The 27,859-nt window shown below is 39.6% G+C and overlaps 1 protein-coding gene across 13 annotated transcripts in view; it reads right to left on the bottom strand.

Annotated features, from left to right (window-relative positions):
- Positions 1-27,859, bottom strand: part of TFAP2B (transcription factor AP-2 beta) — a 66,036-nt gene that overhangs the window by 18,355 nt on the left and 19,822 nt on the right. For all 13 annotated transcript variants that reach the window (XR_009155049.1, XR_009155045.1, XR_009155044.1 and 10 more), the window contains 3 exons: positions 15,705-15,924; positions 11,859-11,977; positions 5,943-6,084 (listed from right to left, as the gene is read on the bottom strand). Coding sequence is in view for 10 of the 13 variants with exons in the window: in XM_058182775.1 (XP_058038758.1) it covers positions 5,943-6,084; positions 11,859-11,977; positions 15,705-15,924 (481 nt within the window). In the remaining 3 variants the exon portion in view is untranslated. The remainder of the gene's footprint in view (positions 1-5,942; positions 6,085-11,858; positions 11,978-15,704; positions 15,925-27,859) is intronic.

Raw genomic sequence — 27,859 nt, 5'->3', positions numbered from 1 at the left:
ATTCTAGGAAATATTTTAAAAGGCAAAATATATTTCCCTGGATGAGAAATGGAGAAACATGTTTTAAAGACAAAGGAGCTTCCTGACTCCCCCCCACCTTTGTCAATGGGCCATTAAAAGCCTCAGCTAAGCTCACTCATTCTCCCCACCTTTGTCAATGGGCCATTAAAGCCTGAGCCAGTCCATTGTCTACAGGACATGATAGGATTAGCATCTACCCAGTTCACCACATGGCACCTGGGAAGATTACATCAGCCAGCAAGGCTCAGGCAAGCTTGAGGGACAACCTACATTAGCTAAGACTCCCACCCCCTGGGAGTCTGACAGCCAATCAGGATACTCTTCCTGTGCCCCAGAAAGGTCAAAGCTCAGAAAAAGCATAAAACCAGGGAGCACACAGGATCTCAGCCCTTTTTTCTGTTCAGGATCTCAAGCCATGTGATCCTGGCCACCATTAAACCATCTTTCCAAGCAGCCTCCATGTTTCCAGTGTCTTTGTCCCCACTTGGAACTGAACCCAGATGGATATTTCTTCCAACGATTGGAAACCCCAGATCTAGACCTGTTTATGCAGAGGACAGTCACATAGCCATCCAAGCATTATTGTGTTCAAAAAACTCAAACTACAACCTCCATTATCTAGCATGAAAAAAAAATATCTAAATGGATGTATACTATATTGCCAAAATGCAATCTTGGCAAGGATAAGTATGAACTATTTTCTTAAAAGTCTCTGTAAAAGTATTCTTAAACATTTCTGATCTCTCAATATCTTTGCATCTGGGTCTCCATTTTTGTAATCCATATGATGACTGATGCTTTAGAACCATCTTCAAGAATAACAATATAAGTATGATATAGAAAGCTTCTGTTTTCTACTCAACAGAGTCTACTTCTACTGATTGCATTTTGCTGATGGATTTCCACTTAATACCTAAAATTTCAACTTAACAATAGTACTGTCAGACTTTGCTACCAGAAAATCTTGATGAACACTGTCACATTTTTGTATATTCCACATAATGCACTTAATTAAATGGGAGAATGTCATCATCTGAACATTACTAATGCTGTCAAAGTGAAGTTGCTTCCCAAAAACTTTATAAAAAGTCTGCCAGGCTGGAGGTGATCTCTTCTCATATGAGAAGAATATATTCTTTTGACATTTAAAAATGCATGTTTAAATTAAATTAAAACCCACTCATTTCATTCCAGTGTATTACAGTCCAAAATAAAGTTTATTGTTTTATAAGAACAACTACCTAAATAGATTGATGCATAGTACAACAGAAATGCAAATGAAGATACTTTCAGTTCAAAACAGCTGTTGGTTTCACAGAAAGATGAGAGGATGAAATAGTAGGTAGAACATCAAGAATGTATGGAATGATAAGGTTAAAAGAGTTGTGATTTCAGCTGCTCTAAGAGTCCCGATGCCTGATGATCAGATCTTCTAATTCCCCAGACATCTGGTCCTTTGAGGGAATTCTAGGATCTCTTTGAACAGGTTGCACCCATGCTTGATTAGGCATCAGGGGATGTTAGGATTTAAGAGGCTATGAAGTAAGTAGCTACTGCCATTAGCATGAATTGAGCAATTGATAGAAGACAGATTAAAGGGCTAGAGGGAAATCCAGAAGGCACTTGGGGTAAAACAGAGGGTTTGAATTGCTTCTAGTTTTACTGAACTGGCAAACAGTTGCATAACTAGAAACAGGACCACATGAATCATTTAGGATATTGAGTCCAATCTAACGCTAAGTGCAGGAATCCAAATTAAAGCTTCCCAGAGACTGCTTTTAATATTAATAAGTATGCAAATGCTTCATTGAAGTAAAAATTAATATCTCTTTGGTCACATATGTATTGGTAGTGCTCCTTGTATTGTCAAATACATTTTTTTCTGAGATGAATTCCTTTTAACATTTTTGTTGTATCACAAAAATACTGGCTTCTCTATACTGTAGTTATATTGTGTATGTGTAGTCAGCTTCTCTAGGTCAGCAATAGTAATGTCATTATTAAAACTATTTTAGTGCTTTATTTGCCAATTTAGACCATTAATTTAGACCAGCTTCAAAGGATGCAAAGAAGGATAAGAAAAAACCAAGGAGGAAAACATAACAATTCTTCTTTGGGGAAAAAAAAGAATTTACTAGTGAGAAGGAAATCTTTTGATTTCAAAAATGCATGACATAAGTTATTGGCTTCTACGATATCTCAAAGTCCTCTGAATCTGAGGTCTGATTTGTGGAAATGTGCTAAGCTTCACAAATATGCTTTGTGATTCAAATTCATTCACCACATTATCTGTCAACTCTCATATACTGATCACATTATTTGTTAACAAGTGATTCCTTTTCAGCTCTTCAGTTGATGGATAGAATGTTCTTAGCCATATTCTTTTTCCCCCGTCTCTCTTTTGGTTGTGAGATTGGAGAGTCCCCAAACCAACTATTCCACTTATGCTGGTGACTGTCCAATTTGTAATCAAGGAAGAGGCATTCAGGAAGATATATCTGATTTTCTTGGAGCCAACCTGTCTAATTGTGAACCCTATCTCTTTTGCTCTGTAGCTATAAAATTCCCTGCCAAGGCAATTATTATCCAGTTTTCGGATGACTTTTGCTATTATATAAACATATCGATTTTTGTCAAGCCTACAATGTTGTCATATCTCAAGGACAATGTATTTCATGTCTTCAGTAAGAGTCTCTCACTATGATTGACATCATAAAGATACCATGAGCATATAGATTCAAATATTTAACATCTTTTTTTAATATTAAACAAATATGTGCTGTTTAATGAAAGGGCAAATATCCTACACAGCGAGAATCAGCTTCTATAGGTTTGCATCTTCATGCAGAAAAGCCCCATTTTAGTGGATCTTTCTTCTTCTCTGGCTTTAGGTATTGCTTTTCACTTCTAAAAAGTCTGAATATAGCAGTTTCCACAAGTGTCAAGTCTAGTAATAAGAAAGCTTGAACACTACCACTGCAGTTCATGGTTCCCACACCTGAAAATTGTACCATATTCTGCTGTGATTACCAATTTAGGAATTGTTACTTTAAAATTACTTTAACCATTAGTTATACAGCTAACATAATCTTGTTCATTTGATAAAAATGATCTTTTTAGACTTTTTAGGAACATGTTCAAGGAAATTACAATTGGTCTTTCAGACCTGTATATTTTGAAACTTCACATTTGATTGACTTACAAACAATATTCTCAGCAAAGGTTCTCCAGCTTCTTTTTGATAATGGTGGGAGGAATAGATTATTTGACTGGCAGCAAGGTCTGCATCTGTAGATTTATAACATTTATAAGCAAGTGGATAGCTACAAAAGCTCCATTGGCAGGTGAGGCTTATTGGCTAACATCATCACTGCAGGTAGTGTTATATGATTGAGCTGCGGTGGTGCAGTGTTTAGAGTGCAGTACTGCAAGCTACTTCTGGTGACTGCCGGCTGCCTGCAATTTGGCAGTTCAAATCATACCAGTCTCAAGGTTGACTCAGCCTTCCATCCTTCTGAGCTGGGTAAAATTAGGTCCCAGACTGTTGGGGGCAATATGCTGACTCTGTAAACCACTTAGAGAGGGCTGTAAAGCAGTGTAAAGCGGTATATAAGTCTAAGTGCTATTGCTATAATTAGAAGCACAGGACATTTGCTTTGGTACATAATTTTTGTTATTTGTGGTTTGGGTTTTATTTTTATTTTTAAGAGTGGATCAAAGTGACATATGTTGATTTGTAAAAAGAATTTTTTCCCCTAAGAAAGATATACAAACAGCGAGCATTAAAATGTCAATTTACAATAACTTACATGAAAACAGAACAACCACTTTGTCTCTTTATCTGTGTCTTACTTTTATTTTTTGTCTGACCAAAAAAGTAGTGTGCAAAATTTACTTTGGCAGCTTGTGATGCAAAACCATTTTCAATAGCCAACTTCCCACGGTAGGATTGTGGCAGGCCTGAATCCTGAAGGCACCAAGGTAATACGGCTTCCAGGCCAGACACACAGTGTTTCTCAGCCCTTGAACTGAGGGCTTCATCTATTCAGTAGTATTTCATTTCAGCTTGCAGCCTGTCACAGGACAGGAGCCCTTTCTCATTTTCTGGAGCTTTTCATAAATACTCTGGAACTTCTTTCTTTTCTGCAGAGCAGTTACTGTATGCTATAGGCCAGTGATGGTTAACCTTTTTGGTGCCAAGTGCCCAAAGCACACACGCGCACACATGAATACAAGCGTGCATGCCACAATCCCCAAAATGCAATGTGAGCGCTTCCTGCGCATGCGCCCCACACATGCATGCACGTTTCCTGTGCATGCACCCCCCCCCCCGCGCATGCCCCCTAGGCCCTCATTCTGGCTTCCAAATTGGTGAAGGAGGCTTTTTCAGGCCCAAAATGGGGCATCGGGGGGCTCGCAATCTCCACAGTTTCTCCCCCCCATCACGTCCTTGCTGCCTCCTGCCTTCCATGATCTCCACAGCTTCTCCCCACATCAAGTCCTAGCTGCCGCCTGCCTTCCGTGCCTTCCACGATCTCCAGTTTCTCCCCCCGCCCTGAGTCTGACCTGCCTCCTGCCTTCCGTGCCTTCCACAATCTCCAGTTTCTCCCCCCCTTCGCCTCTGTCCGAGCGATGGCTTAATTAGCCGGCACTATCAGCTCTGGCAGCAAAATAGCAAGCGTATGCCAAGTGTCTCTCTTATCTCCCTCGACGCTGATGAGTCACCCAGGAACAAACTTCAGCTCTTAGTTAAGCAGTTAATTTGCCTGCTATGAAGAGGCACAGCAGCTCTTGCTGACTTTATATCCTGTGGGGTGTGGCTCCATGACTCAGCACTTCCTAGGCCTGCCCCACCCCTGCTTCTGTTGTTCCCGCCTCTCCTGCCTACGAAACCTAGGGTCCAGTCAGGCCTGATTACCATCAGCTGGGTCTGGAGGCGTGGCCGGGGGGGGGAAGAGTCAGGGGACAGAGGCCTCGTTATCTCTTCCACCTGGCCTGCTTCTGGCTCCTGGTGCTGAGCCAGAGAAACCGGTGCTCCCAAGGTAAGTCCTGACAGCCCTTCCCCCTCACTTTCCAAGTCACTTTCTGGCAGGAGTCCCGGCTTGGGGGGCGCAGACACAACAACTAGGTTCAGCAGACCAAATGAAGGACAATCAGATACAATAATAAATTGTATCCCTGGGATGCAGGAAATTGCTAATATCAGGCAACCACAATTTACTTTTGACAAGTCATTGCAGGCTAAATCTCCATTTATCTCCCTAATACAATAGAGCCTCTGGTCACGATCATAATTTGTTCCATAACTTTGGTCACAAACCGATTTGGTCATGACCCAAACCTAATTTGGAAATTTGGAGTTTACAAAAAAAAAAAAAAATGGCGTGGAAGGGGTAATCGGCTACAAAAAAAAATAATTGTGAATTTTTTGGTCGGAACCAGATTTGGTCATGGTCAGAAGTGTTCGTGTTTAGCTGTAATGATAACTTGAAATATCAACACACTTTTTTTCTTTAAAAACAATTTACCAGATTGTAAACCCATCCACTGTATTTATTCAGTTATACTCTTTGGGGAGGGATTTTCAGTACCTAGCCACAGAATAGAATTGGAAGAGAAACTGAGGGAAACATATTTTCTTATACCTCTGTTCATTCTTTTTACATCTGACTTTCTCTTTGATAAATCTTCCTATCTGTCTTTTCTTTCTTTGTTCACATTTATTCTTCTTTTTCCTGTTTTCCTTTTTTCAGTTTGAAATAGATTTGGGCCAGTACTGGCTAATTACTTGTGATATATGAAAAAGAAAATGTTTAGATTGAACCTCGAAATGAAACCAGATGGATTGCTAATGCAAGAGAAAATAAAATAAGGCAGGGCCTTGAAAGCAAAGCAAGTTCAAGGATTGTATTTCTACTCACTTAGTGGCAAGCAGCATATTCTTTCGGGAGTGGAGATCAGTAGGGTCTGTGTGCTGTCTGTTCAGGTATTCAGAAACTGCTTTGGCTGGGAATTCAGTTTCACAGATGTATCCAAAATCCCGAGCTAAATGTACAGCTTCTCCTAGGAAAAAACAAGCAGCTTTGGTCATCATAACCAGCTCAGGACGATTTGCAATTCACCTGAAAACCAACGCTGGTGCTTACTATCTCAATTAAACTTTACCTTGAAAAAAATACCTCAAAACTTTATTTTATCCCAATCCAGATTTGGAAATGTGGGCCTTAGCTCACTCTTTCAAAAGCTCGTACAGTCCTCAATTTAAAAAAAAAAAAGCTATGAAGGAAGCCCAGTTAATGTGAAAGATCTTGAGATGTTCAAGGGATATTGACATTATAAAACATGTTTTATATGAAGGAGACATAACAAGTAAACATAAAAAACTGAATAAACATCAGTGCATAAAATGTAGCTTATTCATAAAGCAACAATTCTGTTTAGGATGTGGCCTCAAAATGCAAAGTTTGTGAAAAACAAGGAATAGTGCCTCTGAACACATACTGTACATATTTGTACATTTGTCTTTTTTGGCACAATTCAAGCAATTCATATTCTGAATTATTCAAGTCAGGTCATACAGTATATAACAAATCAAAGGACATGTTCCAAGCACTGGTCCCCATCAGTTCCCAGCAGCTCAATAATTAGAAGCAAGGTGCCATGAAGTGCAATGATAGAACAGCATAAATGCACACAACAGAATATTCATGCACACTATTCGTCCATTAGAAATAAAGTTTGTGATACATTAATCCATCTTATCGATCTCAATGAGTTACTAGAGACCTGGGTCACATGAATTACTAAGTAATACAGTACTGTGGCTTGGCTTAGCATACCATCTCCACTCAAACCTTAGATCAAATGATGGTTTATTTATTTTATTTATTTATTTATTAGATTTTTATACCGCCCTTCTCCCGAAGGAGTCAGGGCGGTTTACAGCCAAATAAAAAACATAGACAAAAATTAAAAACGTATTAAAAAACTGATTATTAAATGGCCAAATAGAATTAAAACTAAGATAAAACCATCCTAAAACTCCACTTAAAAATTTCATCAGGCTAGCCCCGCACAGTGGAATAAAAAGGTCTTGAGCTCGCGTTTAAAAAACCGGAGGTCAGGAAGTTGACGCAACCCCGGAGGCAACTCATTCCATAGGGCTGGAGCCCCCACAGAGAAGGCCCTCCCCTTGGGGGCCGCCAGTCGACATTGTTTGACTGACGGCACCCTGAGGAGGCCCTCCCTATGGGAGCGCACAGGTCGATGGGAGGCTATAGGTGGCAGCAGGCGGTCCCGTAACTAACCCGGTCCTGTGCCATGGAGCGCTTTAAAGGTGATAACCAACACCTTGAATTGCACCCGGAAGACCACCGGCAACCAGTGCAGGCTGCGCAGGAGAGGTGTTATATGGGAGCATCGCGGTGCCCTTTCTATTACCTGCGCAGCCGCATTCTGGACCAGTTGGAGCCTCTTGGTGCTCTTCAAGGGGAGCCCCATGTAGAGAGCATTGCAGTAGTCCAGGCGGGAAGTGACAAGGGCATGAGTGACTGTGCGTAGGGAATCCCAGTCAAGAAACTGGCGAATCAGGCGCACCTGATAAAAAGCTCCCCTGGAGACAGCCGTCATATGTTCTTCTAAGGACAGTCGATCATCCAGGAGAACGCCTAAGTTAATGGTTAATTAGAACACCTTGACCATAATGCATAATCATGGACTGATTATGATTAGCAGACAGTCTTCCAAGAGAACAATGTCTGCCATGTGAGAAGCTACAAAGCAGAATCTCTACTGATCCTCCTTTATTAATCTCCCATAGGTTAATTGGAAATGGAAGTAGAAAGAGAACAGAAGCAGAATGGGAAAAAACACATGGTGCCTCTCACTTCTGCCAGCACAGGCTTATTGCTGTTGTGTAAGCAAACAAACACACATAATGACACACACAGAGATACACACACACACACCCAGAATAGAAGCCTTCCTGTGTAGTATATGTTCACTCGATAACCATCTTATCCATGATTAATTCCAAAGCAAATACAGAGATCAATGTAATCTTACAGCCAGGTTACTCATGTGAAGTCTAAATATACAATACATGTCTGAATTTGCTGACATTGGCCTCTTGTTATTTTTGCCTCTTGTCTGTTTCCTCCTCCTCTTGCCATCATCCTCTCACAAATATTAAGGGTATAATCTGAAATTATACTTGGCATTATCTTTTTAGAAAAAAATTATATTTCAATGGACTGAATAAATTATAAACAAATACAGCTGAAGTTATTTCTATTCCATTCCTTTTGCCTCTGTAGACTACAAATACACAGCTTCTGCCAACTCTTCAAAACTAATCTAAAAGCCATGATCCTAGACATACTTGCCAAAGTCCTCCTCTTGCTGGTAGGAATTACTTTGACATACAAAAGATGAGGTAAGTATAAAATTAAAAAACTTACATTACTACTTATTTTCCTATTTCATTGTTCTGTCAAGCTATGACACTATATTGCAATTTAAACTCCAAGGAAGAAGATAATCAGAATATACGCCTCTAAATTTTAATCTATAAAAGCAAATATATTTTAGTAATTAACTAAAGTAACTAACTTACTATTTAGTAAATATTCTATTTCTCATGAATATTTAATTAGATCTCTATCATCTTTTACAGTATATTCCATCAATTGGCTAACTTTCTCTTGTTCTATAACTCATATATAGGTTGTAAATATTTGGGACTATTAAAAGCAGATACAATAGTACTGATGGAAAGTGCCAATTTCTGCCAGATGGACTGACATTTAGCTTTATAGTGAAAAAACTGGTTAGCCCAGATGAGAAATTACATTGTTATAAAATATATATTAACAATCATAATAGAGCTAGTCTGCTCTAGTGGTTAAGATATCAGCCATAAGCCAGGAGAATGTGAGTTCCAGTTCTGCCTTAGGCAAAAAACCCAGCTGGGTGACTTTGGGCCAGTCACTCTAGTCTGGAGTTGAAACTCTAGGAAGAGTGCAGAGAAGAGCAACCAGGATGATTAGGGGACTGGAGGCTAAAACATTTAAAGAACTTTGCAGGAACTGGGTATGTCTAGTTTGATGAAAAGAAGGACTAGGGGAGACATGATAGCAGTGTTCCAATATCTGCCACAAAGAAGAGGGAGCCAAACTATTATCCAAAGCACCTAAAGGCAGGACAAGAAGCAATGGATAGGAATTAATCAAGGAGAGGAGCAACCTAGAACTAAGGAGAAATTTCCTAACAGTGAGAACAATTAAAAAAATGGAACAACTTGCCTCGAGAAGTTGTGGATGTTCAAATACTGGGAGTTTTTAAGAAGAGATTGGACAACCATTTGTCTGAAATGGTATAGGGTTTCCTGCTTAAGCAGGGGGTTGGATTAGAAGAAATCCAAGGTCTATTCCAACTCTGGTATTCTGTTATTCTCTCACTCAAACCAACTCACCTTCACAGGGTTGCTATTGTGAGGAAAATAGGAGAATGATGTAGAATGGTATATTCGCCGCCTTGAGTTTTATTAAAAATAATAAAGGTGGGATATAAATAAATAAAGTAAAAATAAATCATCATAGTATTTACTAGCAATTATCTTTTCCCATTAACTTTAAAGTGATTACACTGGAGATTACACTCAATAAAATCAATGCCTGCTTTTTAGAAATTTGTTTGACTCGAATGACAAAGATTTGCTAGGAATGTATTGAAACTATGCTTTTGGCCAGTAGTGGGTTTCAATTTTTTTTACTACCAGTTCTGTGGGTGTGGCTTGGTGGGCGTCGCATGGCATGGCTTGGTGGCATGGCAGGGGAAGGATACTGTAAAATCTCCATTCCCTCCCCAATCCAGGGGAAGGTTACTGCAAAATTCCCATTTCCTCTCGATCAGCTGGGACTTGGGAGGCAGAGAATAGATGGGGGCGGGGCCAGTCAGAATTTTTACTACCGGTTCTCTGAACTACTCAAAATTTTCACTACCAATTCTCCAGAACTGGTCAGAACCTGCTGAAACCCACCTCTGCTTTTGGCCCTCAGCACAGCACAAACAGTTCTAAGTAACTGCTATTCAATGGTGATGATGTTATCCATTCAGTCATGTCTGACTCTTGGTGATTCTTGGGCCAGGTCTCTTCACATCGCCTGATCTTGCTCTGCTTCTTTGAATTTTTCTATTCTCTGGCTGATTTCAACTTTGATAGTGTCCAGCCATCATGCTCTTTGGCGGACTGGTTTCCTTTAACCGTTAACTCTTCCAAACATAATTGCTATTTATCTCTATCAAAAAGGGCTTATTTGTTTTACTTTTACTTCTTTTACTTTTACCTTATTTTTAACAAGCATTTTATTTGCTCCAAAATAGCACAATTGCTCATTAAATGATGGCTTGAAAATCTCAATTAAAATTGTGAAATTACGTGAAATTTTTATGCAATAGTCAGAACCTAATAGATTACTAAAAGTGGTCTTGTCTCTATGGTAGTGCTAAGTTCTTTATTTATTACTGGAGTAACCATGCTATCTATGCTTTGGATTTCTACAACTTCTCAATTTCTGCTGTTTCAGTTCAGTTCAATTCAGCCCACCTTAAATTCCACTGACTCTTATCTAACGCCTATTTGCTTTGACCATTAGTAATTCAGATTCTTGTAGAGAGCTTTAACTTACAATAAACTTATATATAAATTTGAATTGATGGACTCCTGATTTTCTGCACTTGACATTCTGCCTCTGTATGCAACCTAATATATTTTTTACAATTTCCAAGAAGGTTTCTACATACATACATACATACTGTACATACATACATACACTCTTCTGTTGTTTCGCAAATAGTTACTATTGATAAAAATTATTCTGGTCTCAGCTCTATTTCACCGCCCTATATCTTCTCTTGTTATTACTCCTCTTTAACCCCTGGTATATTCAGTATTTAACTATTAGGCTGATGAAATGTTCTGTTGTCCAAGAAAATACATGACATAAACATTTATTTCTTTTCTAAGTATTATATGACAGTTTGTTTTACTGGGGACCCAAAGGGGGAGTACCACACTGGAGGTAGCTACTAGTTTGATAGCAAATCCCACCTTGCCCCCCCGCCCCTCAATTCCCTGCTTCCCCTGGCCTATCTTTTAATCTCATGTTCCTGTATTTTCATTATTTATTTCATTGTTTATTTTATACTTTTATTACCTTGCTACTGTTATGTTTATATTTCTTTTCATTTCTGGTTTTAAGCTGCCTAAAGTAACCCCATTGGTGAGATATATAGCAAATAAATTTAAAAATAAATAAATATTTTCCAGAGCTCTTTAGTTCTGTTTATTTATTTGAGAATCTATAAATACTGTGGCACTTCCTTTTCTATGCTGTATATAAATTTCAGTATGGTGGTGAAGTTAGTTTGGAGGGACTGTTATTCCCCCCTCCTCAAAATGTTTTAATTAAAGTATCTTCCTCTTCCATGAAGGCATATATCATAGCCACTCCTTAGTTTATCCTAACAAGACAACAGTGTTTAATTTTAGAAGTACCGTTTAAACATTAATAAAATTTAGCTGGCAACTGCAGAATTCATGTAACACTGTTACTTAAAAGGAAATGCCAATCTTGCTGAATCTTAAACACAGGCCCAGTTGGGATATGTAATGAGCCTTGATTTTCTGCATGGCAGATTTTTCATGCCACAGCAACAACGATTGGATGCAACTTTACAAAATGTCAAACCTTTCCTCGCCCAGAAGTGTCGCCAGAGGAGGTTGGGGGTGGGGATGGGGGTGAGAAGAAATCGAAATGGACAGAAAGTCTGCTTACCTTCCACCAGGGAGGTGAGTAAAGTGACATTTGCCGCTTTGCGCCTGCCGGCTGGTAAATTCAAACCGATTTTTTCTAGCCGCTCTCGCAACGATCGCCCCCCGTTTTTCGATTTGGCTCTGCAGTGACGAAAAAAGGAACGCGGGGATTTAAAACTCCGACGAATGTCCCCGGGAGAGAGAGCGAGAGAGAAGAGGAAGGGGGCTGGGGGGGGGGAGTGGCGGTAGGCACCAGAGCTCTGGCTTTGGGCACCAGGCTTGGCGTACAAGCAACGAGCACAGCGGAGGCTTCGTGGTGCCACAGGGCGAGAAAGAAAGAAACGCCGCCCTTGGCAAGAGAGTCTCGCCGGGCCCGTTGCAACCTGAACCCCTGTTGCTCCTTGGGCCGCCAGCGACGCTCGGGTTTGCTGGCTGCAAGTGGACGAGGAGGATGGGTTATGTCAGCTTTGGCCCTGCTACTACTACCAGGAACAAACTGGCTGTTCTTGGAAAGCTGCGTCACCAGCAGCATTTAGCCTTGCCATAAGGGTTGTGGTTGTGTCTGTTGTAATTATGCGTACAAAACACTCAAAGAGGCTAAGAAGTAAAAAGATTGGATTGAAGCCGAGGAATTGCCTGGTGTGGAAAGACAGATTATGCCATAACCCCCAGCAACATAGGGCACATTTGTGAAAGTATGTATTAATGGTGTGCAATAACAAAATCCAGTAAGTTTTCTGCATGCTTTTGTATAAGAAGTGTTTTATATAATAATAGTTTCAAAGCAGCAACAGTAATAATGCAAGGCAACAAATGCTACTTCAGAAATGAGGGTTTAGCACTGCCTGAAAAGATGCAATCCTATTGTAGCAGCTGCCTGGCACAATCAGTGGAAGCAATTCAAAGGCAACATAGCTAGGAGAAGTTTGGGCAGCAGGAAGTGCCTTTCAAGGAGTTTAGGGTTCCATATGTGTATTGTTTTTCAAATAATCATCACCCCCTTCCCCTCTGTTTGCATGCTTTTTATGGCAAATGAACTCATTCCCAAGGCAGGGATCCAATGAAATCTAGTGAGGTGGTCAGTGGTTGATCAATTTGGAAGGATAAGAGTGATCACTGACTTGGCCAACCATTGCCTGTGAACTACAGACAGGATCTCCACTAGCATCTTCTAGACTAAAGCAGTGGTTCTCAAAGAGTGGTCGGGGGCCGTCTCGGGGGACCTCAAAGTCAAATATTTTAACATTTCCCAGTTTTAATTTCTAATAGTCAAAATCAATAGATATAACCCACATAAACCAAAACTCTTTGCGATCCTCAGCGTTTTTAAGAATGTAAAGGGAGCTTAATGTTTGTGAACCACAGATGAAACCCCCCCAACCCCACCCCGTCCCAACCGTCACTGGCCGAATGTAGCAGTTATGACATATTTTATATTGCCTGAGTGATGCCAGAAAAATACTAGAAATCACTAATGGGGAAATGATCATAACCTTACAAAACTAGGGAGATATACTCATGCTCACAAGCATGCAAATGGTCCAAACAGTTGAGTAACATAGCCCCAGGTATACTAGATAACATAGATTTGGAAAATTGTGATTAGACTCTGGTTGTTTCTGGAAGACCTTACAGTTTTTCTAAAATTGGATGTGTTGATTTTAGGACAATCTTTTTCTGACCTCGTGCCTTCAAATGCTAAACTGAGAATTTCCAGCCAGTATATAAGAGCAAAGGTGTCTCTTATTATTGTTCTCAATGCTGGAGATAGCTACTATCATGACTAATAGCCACAGTGTTGTGGTTGAGGTGCTGGATTAGGATCAGGAAGATTCAGTTTCACTAAGTGACTTGGGGCCAATCAGTCTCTTAGCCCAACCTATGTAGCAGGGTTGCTGGTGTGGAGAAAATGGAGGAAAGAGAGTTGTGTATACTATCTGGAGGAAATCTCTCTGGCTAATCTAACTATTATTGCTTCCAGGGGAGGTAAGGTAGGTGTTCGTTGTTTTTAGGAGTTTTGTTATATGATGGGTTTTTTTAAAAAAAGAAAAATTAAATATTCTAAGCCACCCAGAGTCACCTATGTTTGGGCTGGCCAGCATTATGTGTTTGTTTAATAAAAAATAAAATTTCCAGGATAAAAATTTAAGAAATAAATCTTTTTCTACTCTTTTCAAGCCACCCATGCTAATAATCCTATGATAGATAATTCCATACTTCAACTACGGTAGGTGACTCCATTTTATTTCTGCTGCATATTCTATCATTCTACTATATTGATGATCCCAAGTTCTGGCATTCTGAGAAAGATAAAAGAATTCCTCTCTATCAACTTCTTCCCTATCACGTGTAATTTTATATTTCTGTTATATCGGCTTTACTCAATTTTTACCTAAGTTGATACTTCATAATAATGTTATTAATAATGGTATTAGGTCCTTCACTTATTCTGGTTCCTTTCCCCCCTATTTTCTCCAACATTACAATATTGTTTCTTGAGAATTGAATGATAAGAACGATGCAGTTTTCCAAATGTAGTTGTATTATAGATTGTCAGTGAACTGATACTGGAAATTTTATTTTCAGAATCCTTCCCAATGAATGCCTAGCTCTGAAATTCAGCTTTTTCACATTAAATTGATATTTAACAGAACCAAGACTGTATTCTTATTCTGATTTTCTATAAAAAAATAATTTTCCGCACTCTCATATGCATCACTTTACTGTTACTTACAAATGAATAACATTTTATAGTCATTTTTCCAGTTTAAAAATATCCATTCAGTTTTTATTAATCCCTTTTTGTTTTAATACCTTATCAGTTTTGGGTCTTCTGGTTTGGTCACATATCTATAAATTGCTTTTGAACTAACTGGGAACTCCTAATTGATTGTTTATTCTTGTCCATTGTGGAACTGTTCTATTTTATCCATTCTTTTTGATGTTTAAGACAAATACTGTGTCTATATTTACTCAAGGGCTTTTCATGAAAGACTTGCATTCTATAAGTCACAATAATAATATTTTGCCAATAATGCTATCATTAAAATTAAAGATGTACAAAAATAATCAGAAACGTATTCCTTCTTCATAGTTTCCAATCATATTTATAATTCTTATAGCAATTGTATAAAAGAAGTGAATATTATAAAGTTATACTGGAAAGAGAAACAGAATTCTAAATGATTGCTTAAGACATTTCGTGCATTTGAAACCTCATCTGTGCCTTCATTCTCCACTAGTGCAATATACCAAACTAAATGGTAAATTATAAAATTCATAACCATTAATTATTTAAAACTAATTCAATCGTAACATTCAGTTAAAACTTCCAGACAATTTGCAGCATAGCTTATAACAATATTCAGAAATGCAAAGAGGAACAACCCTAAAGTGAGGCACAATGTAATGAAGCACATCCACCTCCTTCTAAGGCAAATAAACATCCAGGTGACCTAAGAAACTCCATTCACAACTCAGCCACCCTGGGTGAGCAATAAAGGTGGGACATTAGTGAAAAAGCTTTTTTGCCATTTGTTACCTATATCTGCTTAACATCTAGGCAGCTCCATGTTGGAATACTCGTGAAGCTGCAAGATACTTTAAAAGATAAACTCCAGGATATTGATCTGAACTCTAACATACAGAAATAGCCAGTTTGATTATTTAAAGAAAGTGGCCAGTCTTACAGAATTAATGAACCATGAAACGTGATTGGGATAATATAATGGGTGCCAGTGGCAATGACCTCCAGACTGTTATGTATATCTCATATGCATTCACTCTTAGCCTCAACGGCTGCTTGTAGTAATCTTAATGCAGTTTTAATCCCATCAGAAAGTACAGATTGGCCTGCCTCATGACTTACCTTCTAAGGACTCCTCCAAGGAGGGAAGCGTTTAAGCACTCAGGAGGTGAAAGGCGCCGTTGAACTTCTCCAACAGTGACTTTGTACTTGGACGTCGAACTGAGCAAGGAGAGCCTCCCAGGTACCGAACAAAACACTTCACCTGTGTTTACAGACACACCACCAAGGAAGCCATCTTTGTTCATCATCAGAGAAGTAACAGATTTTGGAGGAACTGGAACTAGGAAGAGAGGAAAGCAGTATGGGCAAGATCAGCTTGTCAAGGCAGCCCACATAGCTCATAATTGCATTCATCCTGAAGAGTTTCCTACTGATTAATAAAAAGGCTCTCAGACTATTTTTAGAGAAATGGCTGTCATTCATTTCATGTTTCATTTATTTATGTCGCCTCCAATGGTGGGTTTCAAAAATTTTTTACTACCGGTTCTATGGGTGTGGGTTGGTGGGCGTGGCATGACTTGGTGGGCATGGCAGGGGAAGGATACTATAAAATCTCCATTCCCTCCCGATCAGCTGGAATTTGGGAGGCAGAGAATAGATGGGTGGTGGCAGTCAGAATTTTACTACTGGTTCTCCAAACTACTCAAAATTTCTACTACCGGTTCTCCAGAACTAGTCAGAACCTACTGAAACCCACCTCTGGTTGCCTCTCATGAAAACATCTTCAGGTATCATACAACATCAAAATAAATTCATTACATTATATAAAGAAATAGTTGCAATTAGAAATATATTAAAAAGCAATTACCAGTTTAGAATTGTAGAACATAATCATCATTTGAGAAGTCAAATGATTAGTGAGCGTAAGCATTTTCCTTATGTGTTTAAAGTATACAGATAGTTCTTGACTTACAATCACCATTACTAAACAAGTCACACTTTATTTTGCAATCTTTTTGCTGTAGTCATTAAGCAAATCACTCAGCCAGATTCACTTTAATGCAGCTTCCCCTGTTAATTTTGCTTGCTGGAAGCTACCCTGGCAAGGTGATAAATGGCGATCAAGTGACCCCAGAATGCTGCAACCATTGTAAATAAATGCCAAAGGCCAGAATTTTACAGTGGAGATATTGTAATGATTATAAGTGGAAGAACTGGTTCCAAGTCATTTTTTCAGTGATTTCATAACTTTGAACTTTAAAAGCAAGCGGCCACAAGTCAAGGACTACCTGTAATAAAAAAAACTGGAATGCTGATTCAGTTTTTTAATTCTCTCAGCAGACTAGATAACCTCAGAAAACATACATTTGGAAAAGTAAGCCACCCCAAAGTAATTTTCTCTTTATGTATGAGGAACCAAAGCACTTACTCTATTGAAGACTTTACCCTCTGCTCAGGAAGAAGAGTATGTAGGTAAAGTAGATGTGATCATGTTCTATTAATGTAATAGTATTTGAGAATGATCTTGTGAGACCAATAAAGAGATACTGTCTGGAGACCAGCCAAATAAGAGAGAAAATAGCCTGCATAGCAGGCAGAGCAAGGCTCTCAGGAGGGGCCATCCCTAAATTATCAGGCTATAAAGGGATGGGGGGGATTTTACTTTCAGACTTACAAGATACCATTAATGTAAAGGAGAATTAGCTTATCTGGTCATGTTTCTAATCTGGTCTATCTGATAAAATTAATTCAGTAGCACTTGACAAGAAAAAAAAACTCTTTATGATTATGCCATGGAGAAATAGGGGAAATCGCAGTTCTGATTGGCCCCAGATTTAGAGATTGATTTTTGCATTTTGAATTCCATGCTTGCATATGTGAAATTAGCAGATGTGCAAATACAGGCACATGCCCCACGGACTAAGTTATATACCGTAACATTAAAAAGATATGCTTGCTATGTTGTATATCTTAGTCAGTGGTGGGATTCAGCCAGTTCACATCACTTCGGGAGAACCGGTTGTTAACTTTCTGAGCAGTTTGGCAAACTGGTTGTTGGAAGAAATCATTAGGTCAGAGAACCGGTTGTTAAATTACTTGAATCCCAGCACGGATCTTAATGGATCCTAACCTCTTACATGTTTTTCTTATAACAATCTTTGTAGCTTAACAGTGAAAGTAATGTATACTGTGGCCCTAACATTCCCTTTTGTTAGTCATATTAGAATATATTCCCTATATTAGAATATTACAGAGAAAAGGTGATTCTGATAAAAAAATGTTTGCACTTTTTCAGCATCATGAAAGTTTGCTGTAGGCCAACCTTACTGATTCTTTCCTCAGCAAATAGCTAGAACAAAACTTACTCCATCTTCCAATTTATAACATAACTGCTAGTTTTCAAGTCAGAAATGACATATTTTTTCTGTGCCATAACTAACCTTGGTTATATTGTATTTTTAATTATACATTTAAATCAGGGATGAAATTCAAAATGTTTCCCTACCAGTTCTGTGGGTGTCGCTTGGTGGGAGTGGCAGGGGAAGGATATTGCAAAACTTCCATTCCCACCCCACTCGGGGGTCAGTCAGAGGTGGTATTTGGCGGTTCTCCGAACTACTCAAAATTTCCGCTACCAGTTCTCCAGAACCTGTTAGATCCTGCTGGATTTCACCCCTAATTTACATATATATCTTTATCAAACATGTACCTATTTTTATTGCATCTGGGTAATGTTTTTACAACATTACAAATAATAAATAGAAAAACCATAAACATTTAGTTCACGACAAGTAGCCCTCAACTTACAAACACAGTTTGGATTGCAACTTCTGTCGCTAAACAATGCAGACATTAAGTGAGTCATGCCCAATTTTACAACCTTTTTGCTGCAGAGGTTAAGTATACCGTATAGTCATTTAGCAAATTCAACTTCCCCCATTGACTTTGCTTGTCGGAATTCCCATGGGAAGGTAGGAAATAGCAGTCATGTCATAGGATGCTGCAACCATCATAAATACACGATGTCCCAAATTTTGATCATATGACTGCAGGGATGCTGAGAGACTGTTAAGTGCAAGGATCATTTTCCAGCTCCATTGTAATTTCTAACAGTCATTAAATGAATAGTCATAAGTTAAGGGGGTACCAGTAATGGGTTGCTACCGGTTCTCCCCAGTTCACAAGAACCGGTAGTAAACATTTTGAGTAGTTCGGAGAACCGGCAGTAAAAATTCTGCCTGGCCCCGCCCCCAATCTATTGCTGCCTCCTGACTCCCAGGTGATCGGCTAGAAGGAAAAAATCAAAACTCACTTGTCGAAGAAGAGAAAAAAAAACAAGACACCGTCCCTTTAAATTGAGAAGCCAAGAAGCCTCCCAACTAATCGGCTCGCTTCTCAACCAGGAAATCACTTGGCAAAGAAGAAGGAGGGGGGGAAACACTGTCATTTTAAATTGACAGAGCGGCTAGAAGCTCCTTTCGGGTCAGCTGAACAACAAATTGGATAAGAGGAGGAATTCTTATATGGTTCGATGTTTTTAAGTTTTAAGGGTTGTGCAACATGGGCTTTGTGTTTCTAAAAAGGTTGGGGCGATTTCCATTGTGAAGTATCCTGTCTTGAATGAGTTTTCTCTCTGCTTGTAAATGGAGCCAAACTTCCGGCTTCCACTTTCTATGATCTCTGCTTACAAAGTTTCCTTTATGCAGCTGGCAGGAATGTGGAATTCCAGGCAGGTTCCTTGCTAGCAGCTTGATTATTCCTTAATTATCTGGGATATTTTATTTGGGAAATGAAGAGGAGGAGTTTGATTCCTTCCCAGAATAGATTAGTGGGGTGGGGAGGAAATGGGGATTTTGAAGTAACTTTCCCCTGGAGTGGGGAGGGAGTGGGGATTTTAGGCTTGCTGTCAAACATCAGCCATAATACTAATGATTGTTTTGAACAATATGCAGGTTGTATTACATGAATGGCTATTTTATATGTGAAATTATGACTGAAACCTATATAGGTTCACACTGTCAGGAAGTTTGTCCTTAGTTTTAGGTTGCTTCTCTCTTTGTTGAGTTTCTATCCATTGCTTCTTGTTTTGCCTTCTGGTGCTTTGGAAAATACTTTTTCCCCCCCCTTCTTTCTAGCAGCCCCTTAAAAGACTGTTGCCTATCACACTCTTAGGCAAAGCATGTGAGCCATTTCCTCCTTTCAGTGGTCCATGAAAGTGCATCTATAGCAGAGGTCTCTAACCTTGGCCACTTTAAGACTTTAAGACAGCAAAGCTGGCTGAGGAATTCTGGGAGTTGAAGTCCATAAGTCTTAAAGTGGCCAAGATTGGAGACCCCTGATCTATAGTATGTAGATAATAAAGCTGAAAAAAGGTGAACATTTTTGCAGAACTATAGATACGTTGAGGCTGGGTGTGCCAAGGAATGGCTGGGAGAGGAGGGGCCAGGCAAGGTACCCCTTGACATGAGAGACATTGAGTTGGCCACGCCTACCCAGCCACATGACCATCAAGCCACACCCACTGTCACATGACCATCAAGCCACACCCATAAAATAAGCCACGCCCACAGAACCGATAGTAAAAAATTTAGAACCCACCCCTGGGGGGTATCTGTATTTTGCTTTAGAGCATAATGTTCAGAACAATTGCAAAAAAAAAAGTATGATACTAAGAAAGTATTAAACTATAATCAGTACAGTATAGTAGCTGAAGTGTTGCTCTTAGACCAGGGGAGCCATTTTGAGTTCACAAATAACCACAATGCACCCTGGGCAACTTCATTCTTTTTCAAATCAGCCCTCGTCAGAAGAAGTTGTTTTTGTAGGAAAAAAATTAGGGGAAAACTTACTGTGCCTTGAGCTACCAGAGAAAATGAGGGTGTGAATAAATAATAATAATAACTACAATCCTGTCTAACTAGGGATCTCTGCTGATGAAATAGGTTGCAAAGGTTAATATGTACTGATAAAAAACACATTTTGTTGTAAGCTGTTTATTATTCCACTAACAAGAGAAGAAAAATAACCCAAAGAGCTTGTAATTTAAATTTGAGAAAGAGAATGACCTAGCTAGATCATTTTTCATTCAATAGTGACTTAATATGCCTTAAAATATTTTTTCTTTTTTTTAATTTAACAAGCCAAAAAAGCCAATATATCTCCTTTGAAAACATTCTTTCTTATGTATATATTTAACTGGGAAGGGGAACAAAGAGAATAAATTTAATTATGCAAAATGAATAAAAATTGTTTGTGGCATATGTGAAATTGTAAAATATACTATTCATACTCCTTAAGAGGAGTAACATGTTTTGTCAACATGTTTCTTGCAGAAACTAGGAATGCTAAGACAATTACATTAAAACAAATTTATTTCTTCAAAGGTGATTTAGATATAAAGTTCTCTGTAGTCCTCTCTTTCCCCTTCAGAAAAGAACCTCACAAAAAACAAATATAAGCAATTTATTTCTGACAGGAATTTTATTTACAACTGAATCTAAAAATAAACCCTGTCATGTTTTGGAGGTTTGTGTATAGTTTAACAGCAAGTATGCTGATCAACCAACAAATCACTTTAATTTACATAAAGGCTCTCTGAATATCTCCACTCTCCTTATTTCTTTTTCTGCCAGTCATTGATAACAAAGTATTCAGGTTTCTGATATATTTGTATATCTTTGGTAGAATCCCAATCTATACAGAGCAAAGAAAAAAGCGCTTACAACAGGATTTCCAAATCTACTCCAACATCTTCCTAGCAAAGAGTAGTACACCATGGGCCTTCTTGTAAGCAGAGAAGGAAATCCCGCTTATTTAATTGGGACTATTGACTCTTAAGAATGTGTTTAATAAACAACGTAATGGAAGTACTATAAGATAAGTAGTGAAATATCTGGATACAAGAATCATCACCCTCCTGGGTATTCATGCCAGAAGACAAAGTAACTTAAACACTATCAGGCACAAGTAGTGTGGAATAGCAGTACTAGAACCTTTAAGCAGAAAATAAACTTTCCACTGTTTTATACAAATTCTATGTTATTACCATGACAGAGGCTCTCAATATAGCCTGTGACAATTACAGAAATCCCAGCTCTGAGAGAAATGTCCTAAATCTGAGTTCAGTGTAAGCAAATGACCAAAAGGGCCTTCTTCATAGAAAACTGGCTATGTTTCTGATGTTGGTTTTTCCATTGCTGTTGACTGTGATCTCATACTTAAGCAGATGAACTTTGAGTCTTCTAGGGTGAAACTCTGAAACTTCAGCCAATTCATTCTCCATCCTAAACTATTTCGAGGCCAACCTTTCTGATCACCACCAAGCATTCACTTTCAAATCAGGATCTAGGATGAAGGCACCAGCATCTAAACAGGTAAGCTTTGTCCAGTTTCACTTAACATATGGCAGGCATTAGGGGCAGAGGAGTCATGGGATGAAAGACAAGGGAGCTCTCAAAATGCTTCTTGCAATCCCTCCTCCAGTCTCTGCTCCTGTCAACTGGGCTATTTGTATTCATCACCCTCAATACCATATTCTTCAATAGACCAGGTAACAGGCATAGAAAGAAGTGTGAAATGAATAGGAGTTTCCTCAATACCCCTGCTAAGTTCAGTCCTTTCTTTTGCATCTGTTACCTGCCAGTCACGCTATTTCAGGACACGGGTGCAGCACTAAACCTATGTTCAGAAATAGCCCAACTGCCAGATAACTCCTTGGTAACGAAGGAGAAGCAAGACAGAAAGAAGAAGGATCACTGAAGATACAATCCATAGCATGAAAACTTGGTCTTCAACTAATGTTGGAAAGCAAAGGTGGTAGTGACAATGAGTGACCAAGGACTCCAATTCTGATCTTGTGCCCAGCTGCATCCTGATGGAGCCAAGGAATAGCTAAAAAGACTTCTGGAATTGGCACCCATATATCAAGGACAGAAGTAACCACAATGTGTTACAGACAGAGAGATAGGAACCAAGATCGGACCAGGGAGATTAAATGGTTCATTAACAGGTCATGGTAATAGGTATAGCACTCTTCCATGAGTCTTTGGAGATCATTTTTTAAAAATAATAAAAAGTGTAGTTCTATGAAACTGTTTTGGCAGAGGCAGCAGAAAACTTGTAATGTACTTGGGATGGCAGAAATGGCAATCTGCACTTGGCAGAAATTAGCTTTCTTTCACAGCTTAAATTGACCGCCTGAACATCATGGAACTAGCACTCTTTCTGAACAGCACTATTGGTAGCCTGCGCCTGACCTGTCAAAGTGGTTGCTAAAATATGGCTTTTGCTGTGCTTTTAATCCCTAGTCAGTGTATTCTGAATTGTGGCAACCCTGGCCAAAGTTCTTGGAAACTGTGAAAGGTCACATTTGATTAAATATTCAGAACACTACCAGGCTAGATGGAACATTTTTCTAAAAAATAAATAAATATGAAGAACAAAATGGGAAACTACTTCTGTATTGATGTGAAGAAAACCCACATAGTTGTACCTATGTAGTTAGCTGAAGTTGAGTTAAGCCTGAGGCCATCTTTACCTTCATTCTCCATACTAGCTAGGTGAGCTTACTAGCAAAGGATTTCCCCATCGCAAGATTATGTAGTCATTGTTGAAATAGGCACTGAAATCATTATGAAATCATAATAGGCATTGATCATTGAAATCGTTATGAAACTGCTTCTTCTGGATTTGCTAATTGCCCTTGCCAGCTACAGTTGTGAGAGAGGACAGCTCAGAGAGGCCTTGCCTATTTCTGATGAAAAAACCCCATTGCCTTCAACAAGATTTACAAGGGAATCAGGAGAAAGTCTTAGCTACTAACACTTCTACTATAGGATTGCTATTTACAACAAAATACACTCCTTCAGCCTGATTCTGTCCAGACTCACTCATAATTGTGCTATGTGGGTCTTCCTATCAAAGAAGCACAAGCTTATCCGCAGCCACGTAAAAAGAATCAGTCTAGTTAAATCAATAATCGCATCCTGCTTAAACTACAGGCCAAAATTAAAATATAGCAAGACTAACAGCTATCAGTCCATGTTCTCTTTCCCCCAGATAAATGACTGTAGCCAGATGCCTGTTACTGGTAGGGCATCAAACAAAAAAAGTTAACTTCAGTTTTCTCCAGTGTGGTGCTCTGCATCTGATCTCAAATCATCATGAAATTTTGGGAGTTACAGTATATGATGCTTCAACAAATCTGGTGTGGGCTCCAGATGTTGGCGTTCCAATCTGTTTCAAAGCAGATAAATGGTTTGCATTTTTCCAATCTCTTTCCACTTATGACTGTATCACTATAACTTGTTGCTGGCAATCCTTATGATTTATATTGATATATTGACCATCAATTGTGTTGTAAATATTGTACCTTGATGTATCTTTTCTTTTATGTACACTGAGAGCATATGCACCAAGACAAATTCCTTGTGTGTCCAATCACACTTGGCCAATAAAATTCTATTCTATTCTATTCTATTCTATTCTATTCTATTCTATTCTATTCTATTCTATTTAAATGTGGGTAGTGTAAGATAGGATAGGTGTCCTTAGCTCCCCTCCCCAAATCATTCTACTGAAGCACTGCAAGCTCCTGGCTGAATCAGGAGTTATCTGAATCAGAGGTTGTGGTCCAAACCAGTTAATGGCTTTGTGTTGAGAGGACAAGGGAAATTTCAGTACTGCAGACACTGCTTATTGGCTTTGAATATTTACAGGCTGCATTTAATTTTTGTCGAATATATATCTTTACCGGAATAGTTTCCACGGAGACAGATGAGACTGTGCCTGCCTGCTTCCTGTTTTATGCATCTTGGGAGAAAGGAAAACCCAAAAACCGCCAGTCCTTTGGTAAACAGCTTGATGACTTGTGCAAATATACCAAGAGTTCCTCCAAGTCTCTGCCTCATATCTACTGCTACTTCATAGCACCAGGGATACGAGCTCTAATCTGTATTCCATCTTTTGTACATTACTTAACGCTTCTTAAAAGAAAAAATAAATGCAAGTTTCCCATGGAAGAAACAAGTGGGGGGATCAAATTCTATAGATCTGTATAATTATTTTAATATTAAAGCTGTTGCCAGAGGTAATGCAATTTGGTGATTTCAGTTACTCAAGATACACACATTAGGTGTATACATCAGAGCAAGGCGGTGTGTATAATAAGATAAAGCTATAAAACAAGGCTCATTTGGTAATTGATGCTTCATTTTAATTTACATGTCTCTCTTGCCGGTTTTTTTTTTTTTAAGATCAAGGGACATTTATTTTGTTACTTGTTTCAATATGCAGTAAAGATTCCAGACGTCTAGATTTAGCTGAAGCTACAAAGCCAATTTAAAATCCTAGAATTAAGCTTCAGAACATGGGAAATAATGACAATTGTTCCAGAGGGCTAATTAGGGTATGCTCCTGTCCTAAAATTGTAAGGGCAAACATATCCATATATACACGAGATTAAAATCTCATTCTAAGAAATATGATTTATTAAGATTTATTCTTTGCATTATATCAAAAAGGCAACAGCATTCAGAAGCATTCAGCTTCAAAACTGCAGAATTTCTCAATGCTTTCTCCAATAACCCTTGAAAAGGCACAGCAGACCAAAAAGTCGATCATCCTTTCTCTCCCCCCACCAATGAATGTGTGCTGCGATTGCCAGGAATCTCAAAATCCCTTGTGTAGGTGGATGAGGCTGGTATCAAAAATACCAGCCTCATCCACAATCTGGAGTGCTCTCCCCTCATTTTGCAAGGCATTGATGTTCCTCTAGCCGCACGTCCATAGGTCCGTCCTTTAGACAAAGCCTATGACTTGTAACCCCACTAATCCCGGAATAAACTCCAGGCTAGGCTTGTCCCGCAACGCTTTTTATGCGTGGAAGAAATCGTTACAAATATTTACACCCCGATAATTGGGCCTCTGGACAGGATGCAACGGTCGCAGCTCTCCCTCCCGCCTCAGTCCTGCAAATAATTCATGCTGGAGGGGAGGGCGGGTCGATCCCATAACTTCATTTGTAGCGTTCATCCATCCTCACCGCCTCCGCTTTCAAGATTCAAACTTCCGTTCACATTGGAAACGCTTGCTTTGCTGTTTCTCCTCTCCGTTCCCCTTTCTAAATGGCAAATTTGTGAAGAGAATGGCTACTTTTAATTTCTTCACCCGATAGGGACCGTCCCCATTCTTGTTCCGCCGCCTTCCCCCAATCCCAACCCCCCCCCCCCATTTCTCTTGAGCTTCTCGATAAAAGTGAGAAAGTAAGTTAACCGCAGTCGCCGCTTGGTTTGTTAGTAATTACGAACAGTGTTGTTCCCGAAAACGGGAGCTGGTCGTCGAGCGAGGCTGGCTTTACAACGACAGCAGCGGGATACAGCAAGGAAATGGAGCATGAAGCAACCCAGCGTGACACTTTTCGCTCCTTGACATGTTTACCATTTTCCGCGCATATATTACAGCTAGGTTGGAAGGCGGCGGCGGCGGCGAAAAGGCAAAAAACGCATCTCTCTTGGTGGGGCTCCCCCAATGGCAGAGCAGAAACCCAGGAAGCAGTTGCGCCTCAGAGGATCGCTGTGTGTCTCTGGCTCCGCGAATCGCGGGGTGGTGGTGGTGCTGCGGGAGGGGCTTTGGCTGGCTCTTTGGCTCGTACATTAAACGTTTAATCTATCCAAGTAAATACCTTCACGTGTGCAATAGTGAAAGAGTTTCTTATGCGGGTTTGGTTTTCTCCCCCCACCCCACCCCGCTCCCAAAATGGAATCCGGCAGAGATTGTATTTATGGGGCTGGCGGTGGGGCATGTAGATTCATTATTTCCCCCTTCTCCCGAGGAAATATATTTTGAAACACTCGTTGAAGCAGCACCACCTCCCATATGAAACCGTCTAACCTTACTCATAGGTAGGCAAGATGAAGGCTCCGCCGATTGCCACCCGTTTATTTATTAAATTTCTATGCCGCCCACCTCACAAAGACAGTGATTTTAGGCGGCTTACAATGTAATAAAAAGTTTAAAAGTGTTAAAAAAGAAATAAAAAATGAAAAGATTAAAAGTTAAGAAGCAAGATTTCGGATATTTGATTAGTCTTACCCTTTCAGGCCACTAAAAAACCGCCCACCCCACTCCCAGTAGCTTAGAGAGTCTTCATAGCATCCCCAGTTTTGATATGACATATCTGTCCTCTCAGCACACAGAATAATTTGGGGAAGTGTAGAAGATGCTCTAAGTTCTCAGCACATCTCTACTACCATTTTTAAAAAGCTTCTTCCTCTCACCCTCCCCTCCAGCCACAAACACTGCAAGGAACATCTAAGTTTATCTATAATTCTAGATTATAAAGAATTCAATTTGGTTAATAAACCTGGTGGAAGAGGTAGGGGAGTAATAGGCAGAAATGTGCATGGTTTAGTTCGATGTCTTGGGCTTGCAAACTCCAAATTTACTCGAGTCAGTCCTTTGTCACAAAAGGAGCCTTTTTCGCTCATCCCTTGGCACTTCTGACTAGCTGGCAGAAAAGCAGCTCAGCCACTTTCGGCAACCAACCAAACCAGGGGAAATTCCGAGTGCTGGATAGGCGATCCTAAACCGCACATGATGCACGACCTGGAATGTGCGTGAAAAACCACAGCTGCGATCCTATACCAGCTCCTTTCAGAGTAAATCCCATTAAAGGATTTAGACTGCAATTAATTTTTTTGAGGACATAAGTATCTCAAACTGGCATGTTAGAACTGGGTCTGCTCCTTTTCGCATGGAGTGGGTGGAAGATTAAATGTTTTCAGATTCACCTGTAGTACGAAAAAGGCAGACTTAACTAAACTTCCGTTCCGACCGCGACGATTATTAGTAAGGCCGGTTAGATCTGGGCTACAGAATACCGGGACTCTACGTGAAACGAAAAAAAAACCGCGAACTCTAGGCTGCCCACTAGCGACCATTCAGATTTTGACAACACAGACAATGTAGCTCTAGAGTTAACTATTCCTTATTGACCCGGAAGGTGCCAACCTTCGTATTGGCAGCAGGCAGCAATTACGCCCTCAGGCTGTTAATGCCATCCTAGGATTATGCTTCTCATTCGCTTGTGCCGAGGTCATCACCGGGTCCCATATTCCAACGCTAGTTTCAGGAGCTTTCTTTAAAACCCCCGGGGAGTGAAGAATGGCAAGCTACTGGCTACCCCTTATCCTCTTAAGACACTCAGTTTGCCCGCGGCCTCGGGATGAGTAGCTGGGATTCCTTTAAAGCTTCGCTGCCTCCCCCTGTCAGTCATC

The sequence above is a fragment of the Ahaetulla prasina genome, chromosome 1 (assembly GCF_028640845.1).
Source record: "Ahaetulla prasina isolate Xishuangbanna chromosome 1, ASM2864084v1, whole genome shotgun sequence".
Taxonomy (NCBI): Eukaryota; Metazoa; Chordata; class Lepidosauria; order Squamata; family Colubridae; genus Ahaetulla; species Ahaetulla prasina.
Note: the sequence above shows the minus strand (reverse complement) of the source record. Positions and strands in the feature narration are given on the sequence as shown.